Source organism: Cryptomeria japonica, chromosome 4 (genome assembly GCF_030272615.1).
Source record: "Cryptomeria japonica chromosome 4, Sugi_1.0, whole genome shotgun sequence".
Classification (NCBI taxonomy): Eukaryota; Viridiplantae; Streptophyta; class Pinopsida; order Cupressales; family Cupressaceae; genus Cryptomeria; species Cryptomeria japonica.
This window is the reverse complement of record NC_081408.1, coordinates 16,614,385-16,620,763: the sequence shown is the minus strand read 5'-3', so window position 1 is coordinate 16,620,763 and position 6,379 is coordinate 16,614,385. Positions and strand designations below refer to the sequence as shown.

At 35.5% G+C, this 6,379-nt stretch overlaps 1 protein-coding gene across 1 annotated transcript; it reads left to right on the top strand.

Moving 5' to 3' along the window:
• Positions 1-1,859: 1,859 nt before the first annotated feature.
• Positions 1,860-5,395, top strand: LOC131065322 (pentatricopeptide repeat-containing protein At4g02750-like). The gene is made up of 3 exons (XM_059219525.1): positions 1,860-4,326; positions 4,607-4,672; positions 5,005-5,395. The coding sequence occupies exon 1, from the start codon at positions 1,934-1,936 to the stop codon at positions 3,833-3,835; it is 1,902 nt and encodes a 633-aa protein (XP_059075508.1). The 5' UTR covers positions 1,860-1,933; the 3' UTR covers positions 3,836-4,326; positions 4,607-4,672; positions 5,005-5,395.
• Positions 5,396-6,379: the final 984 nt, after the last annotated feature.

Below are 6,379 nucleotides of genomic sequence, written 5' to 3'. Positions count from 1 at the left end.
GCATGAACGTGGAGCATAGTTTAAAAAATGGTAAGAGTAGCATTGTAATGATTAATTAATTCCTTATATTTTTAATATAAATTTAGTGATTTATTTATATTTATAATGTTAAATATTGTGAAAATTGATATCTCTCTATGTAGATTACATAAGTTTTTAAAAATATAGGTATGTCACCAATTATTTTAATCAACATTTCTTTTATCGTGCATAATTTATACTAGTTTTATTATTTTTTGTTCCATATTTTATTTACTAATTTTTTTTTTACTAAAAGAGGGGTAAAAAATTATTAAATCAAGGAAAGAGATACAAATCAAGAAGGGCCACATGCCCAACAAAGAAAAAATTACATAACTCTGCTAGTTTCCATTAAGTGATCCAATAAACGAGACATCTCCAAAGATAATTGCCTTTGATCCACTATATTCCAACCCTACATATGATCAGAAGCCCATTTGGTCAAACAATCTACAACTCCATTCCACTCCCTAGGAATGTGACAAAAAGCAACAAATTCCAATGAGCCACACAACAGATGAATCTACCTAATCACCACATCAAGTGCCAACTAATCTCATCTAACTGCCACTCATTCAACAAAGTCACCACCACCACCTAAGAATCTGATTCACAAATAATTCTTGTCTAACCATGATCACAACTACACTCCATCACATACAAAATGGCAAGAGCCTCCATTAAATTATTGGTACAAATACCCTTATCAATTGAGAAAATAAATTGAATACCTCCAGAGCTAACACAACCTACCCCACCAATACCAACATGATAGGATTCCCCCGAGATGAGCCATTCTTATATTTTTATGGTATTTTTATTTTTAAAATAATTTTTATAATAATTAAAATTATTATCTTAAAAATTAGAATAAAAAAATATTATTTAAATTAATGGTAATTTTTAAAGCAAAATTAAAAGAAATTATATTATGTAATAAATTATATATTGTTTAAGTCAGAAGTGCATAGTTTTTAGGGGCAATCCAAGCATCTTTGGGTTTGGTTGTATTATGAGAAAGCATGAAGAGCATGTGATGGGTCTTATATAGGGAACAACTAACAATGTAGAAGTCGTGACACTCCTTTTAGGCCTACAAACTTGTTCACACCTAGGCATAAATAAGGTGCAAATAGAAGATTACTCTCATATTATTATAAATGCAATAAGGAATAAGGGATTGAGAATTAAAAAATCAACAGAATTCAAAATCAATTTTGACCTAAACTCAATAAACAGAAGACTTTTACAATCAAACATATATATAGAGAAGGGAAATTATTGGTCACGTATTGACAACTTTACCATTGATCATGGCACATGACTTTTATTTAGAGTGGATTTTGTAATCCCCCTCTTTATTTCATGATGATTCATAACTACTAAGAAAGCTAACAAATCTCTATGATTGGGTTGAAGATTATGAATTTGTGGTGTTCATTGAATCACTTCTATATGGTTGGTCTTCAAGAGGCGTTTTCATTGTGATATGACTAAATCAATTTTGTTTTATGATCGGTATAGATTATGAGTAGCAGTGCATATAAACTAAACTTACCATATCTATAAATATGACTAAAAATTGCAAACATAGAAATCATCTATAATCATTTAAATATTTGTCAATTTCATCCACTAAAAAAACCTATGACATTTATTATACAAAAAAAGGTGCAATTGCAAATTTAAGATTTATTAATAATTAAAATAACATATACTGATTGAGATCTAGAAACATTTATCATAATTTAAATAGCATGTCAATCCATTCCGTTTAATAAATTTTTAAGTAGTTAAAAAAGGCCCATATAGACCATCAATTTCCAGGCCCGTTTTAACATCACCACCTTAACAATATGTTTTGATTTCCATATCCCCAGTTCAATGTCTTGCCTTTAATAGTCAAATAGCCATGTTTTATATCATTTTAGATGGCTTGAAGAAGAAGAAGACGCTGATTAGATCAGGTTTCTTATTCTATACCGTAAAATCCTTGACTCCCCAACAACTTCACACAAACACCCAAAACATATGTGAAAATGTGAGAGCACTCTGTAAGCAGGGCCAATTGGCAGAAGCACTCTATGTTTTGCATAATGTAATGGACAAGAGAGCCATTCAACCAGACTCTTATGCCTATTCTTCTCTCTTACAGGCCTCCTTGAGATTGAAATCTATAACACAAGCAAAAATAATCCATGCTCATTTGATTTTAACAGGAATTCGGATTGATATATACTTAGGAAACCAGATTGTGACTACTTACGCAAAGTGTGGAAGATTGGCTGATGCGCATAGAGTTTTAACCCAGTTGCCTTTAGTTGATGAAGTCTCATTTACTGTTATGGTTTCAGCTTATACAAAGCAGGGGTATGCATTGGAGGCCTTAAAAGTGTTTTGTGAAATGCAGAGAGTAGGAATTAGGCCTGATTCATTTACTTTAAGTGCCGTTCTTTCGGCTTGCATTAAGATGGCATCTCTGCAGCTGGGTAGGGAAGTCCATGAAAACATAATTAGAAGTGGGTATCAATCTGATGTTTTTGTGGGGAGTGGACTTGTGGACATGTATGTAAAAATTGGGAGTATAGAAGATGCACGCAAATTGTTTGACAAAATGCCTGAAAGAGACGTTGTGTTTTGGACTTCCATGATTGCTGGTTATGCACGGGAAGGGGATGTTGATAAAGCTTCGAAGTTGTTTGAGAAGATGCCTGAAAAGAATGTGGTCTCGTGGACTGCTATTGTCGTGGCATGTGCGAGAGGTGGGTATCTTGAGGAAGCCCGTGAACTGTTTGAAAGAATGCCTGAAAGGAATGTGGTTTCTTGGAATGCTATGATTTCGGGATATGCTCAGAATGGTCGAGTAGGAATTGCCTTGGATCTGTTTTGGAAGATGCCCGAGAGAAATGTGGTATCTTGGAATGCAATGATTGCAGGATATGAACAGAATGGATGTTTTGTCGAAGCTGTAGAACTTTTTAAGCAAATGGTATCTAGAGGGGTGAAATCGGATCCTGATACGTTTGCTAGTGTGATACCAGCTTGTGCCCAGTTAGCTTCTCTGCAACAGGGGAAGGAGATCCATGAAGACGTAATTCGAAGTGGATTTCAATTCGATGAATTTGTCGGGAGTGCTCTTGTAGACATGTATGCTAAAAGTGGGTGCATAAAAGATGCGCGCAAGATGTTTGATAAAATGCCAAGGCAAAATAGGGTTTCATGGACAGCCATGATTGTAGGATATGCCATGCATGGGAGCAACGAGGAAGCCCTCCATCTTTTTGAACAGATGCAGGGTTCTGGTACTAAGCCTAATGGTGTAACATTTGTTGGGGTTCTATCTGCTTGTTGTCATGCCGGCCTAGTGGATAATGGGTGGCAATACTTTAACAGCATGAGTAAGGATTATGGGATAGAGCCTAGGTTGGAGCACTATTGTTGTATGGTTGACCTACTTGGCCGTGCGGGGCATCTTGAAGAGGCAAAACACTTTATCCACGAAATGCCATTAAAACCCAATGCTAGTGTATGGGTAACCTTGCTTGGTGCTTGTAGAGTCCATAACAATATAAAGCTAGCAGAATATGTGGCCAAAAAACTTACTGATTTGGACCCTATGAATTCTACACATTATGTGCTTTTGTCCAATATTTATGGAGCAGTTGGCAGGTGGGATGACATGGAAAAGGTGAGAAACTTGATGAAAGACAAGGGAGTTAAAAAAGTTCCAGGATGCAGCTGGATTGAGATTAAGGACAAGTTGTTTCCATTCTTTGTAGGACATACCTCGTACTCACAACCAGAAGAAATTTGAGCAAAGTCATACTGTTTATCTGGACAGATTAAGGAAGCATGGTATGCGCCTGACATGAATTTTGGTCAGCATAATGTGGAAGAATAGAAGGAATAGACTATGCTACCATGGTGAGAAGTGGAAATGGTTATTCAGTCATTAAGATGCATCATAATAAATAACTGAAGTTTTGATTTTTCATTAATGAAGGCTGCTGTTATTCATTCGAAAGAATGGATAATAAACAAACTGCAAATAATCTTGAACAAAAAGCTGACAATTAAATTTGGGATCGCCAAATTAAATTTTGGTACATCACATCAAGTTATCAAGATTATTTGAGGATGGGTTAACCGTAACACAGCAACCAAGTTCATTTCAAAGGTTATGGCACAAGACAACAGTATGAGTTATGTTGGTAGTTTCTACATTTCAGGTGGAAAGTTTTCTTGCGGGGATTATTGGTGATGCTAAATGCAAAAAGCGACAAGTTTAATACTACATAAAAACAAGTATGTACATTATTGACTTCATGCTGGTATAGGCACTAGAAATCACATATTTTTATATTGCAGTGCCTCTGTTTCTATTTGTATTACTTTTGGATGCAGAATTCTTTGACCGATCGCCAAAAATTCAGCTGCAAGGGCAGAAAGCACGATTATTTTGGCAGGGTCATCTTCTAAGTAACTAACTAAATGCATAGTGCCTATAGACACACAAACAAGGACAAGCTTCTTAACGATTTTCCATTTTTGTCATTGCATTCTAACCCGATACGATTGCTTGCAGGGAGTATTAGAACACGATGGAACATCTTGAGCATGGATGGCTGGGTACTCTAACTTGACATTTCAGGTAATTTTACCGTTTAAGATTGGTTACCAATCTTGAATTCTTACCTCTTTACCTATTTTTCCACAAAAACCCATGCTAAGATTGCATTCTAGAGGATACTACTATCATACCAAGTTTTATACAGCTAATACAAACTGACGACATTAATAAGCCGCTGAGATTGCAAGTTTAGGTAGTCAAAAGAACAAGTTTGCATTATAAAAGTGTAATAACCTGTACAATGCTTGTGAATGAGATTAGTGAATAATTTTGCTACCGCTTCTCTACGAATATATTATGAAAGGTGCATTCTTGGGAGTCTGCTAACTTTGTGATACAATTGATTTTGACAGATTACTGTATTATGAAACGGAGGCATAGGACTGCGTGATTGAATCTCCATAACAATCGGTACCAAGAAAAGTTGGAGATTGCAATATCGCAGTAAGAATTCCTAGCCTATGCAGCGGAAAGAGCCTCACCAATGCTATAAATCACTAAACTGTCGAAACATTGCGGACTTAAATCCATAAATACATTGATAATATCTTGGAAAGGAAAAAAAAAGAAGTTTTGGATGGAATTTGACCAGCGAGGATTCGTAGGCCAGCTTCTCATTCTTGATCTAGGTTCAAAGTCAATTTATTCATCCTCAAGATTTTTACCCTGGGATCTGCTTAGAGAGTAATTAATGTTCTGATTTAAGAGCTGAACAATTTGTGATTGAAAATCTCTGTTCGATCATGCCCATTCTGCTTGAGTTTAACCATTTCTTCTTTTTGATGCATCTAGTGTTTTTTGAGTCAAAGACAAGCTTCATGCTACTTAGCTTGCAGTCAGAGGTGAATTGATCATGCTTTTAATATAAAAGAATACATTGGGCAAACTGTTTAAATGTGTCTGTGTGTTGAATTTGACATCAGAGGCAATAAAAAAGCAGTGTATGCCAAGGAACATTATTTTATAGGAAAACCTAAACCAATACACAACTTTGTTCTTTAAGGTCATAGTGTGGGTATATTGCTTTGTGGTGTTGCACACATCGTGTATCTGAAGCACACTTACTGTGTGTTTAAGCTATCAAGACCACATAAGCGGCTCACAACCTTTCCAGAAACTTTCTGTGGTCTGTGGTCCATGACAAACTCATTTTCACTTGACTGAGAGCCAGCCATAAAGGTATGCTTGGATGTATCCCATGTGAGCTCTTGCCTTCTTAGAGAGCTTAAGCCCTTCTCTTCAATAGTCCTATTGCGATGACCCTTTTTAAGCTATCAACCAAAACAAGTGAAAATTGCAGCTTTTGTCGTTCGTCTAACATATAATATGTATTTCAAAATGCAACCATTTACATGCTGAAATGCAAGCACCTAGCAATTCACTATAATATGACTTCTATTTTCAGCACTAGGCCGATTACCATTTGAATACGTATAATCATTTCAATCCAGACATTCCCATGAGAGTCGATGCATAATTCCAACTTAATTGACTGCCACTAAAACCTTGATAACCATTGTACATTTTGCTTGTTACAATCTACTTTACTGTGCTATGTCTCTTCTTCAAAATTTTATCCTTTGTGATTGTCATAGGTTTAGGAATTCAAAACTAAGCAAAGCCAATATAAAGTGTCTACGATGAATTGCACCCCATTCATCAAACTTGAAGTGAAAATTCATCTCATGATATTAAAATTATAGCTAAATTCTTGATATGAGCTCCATA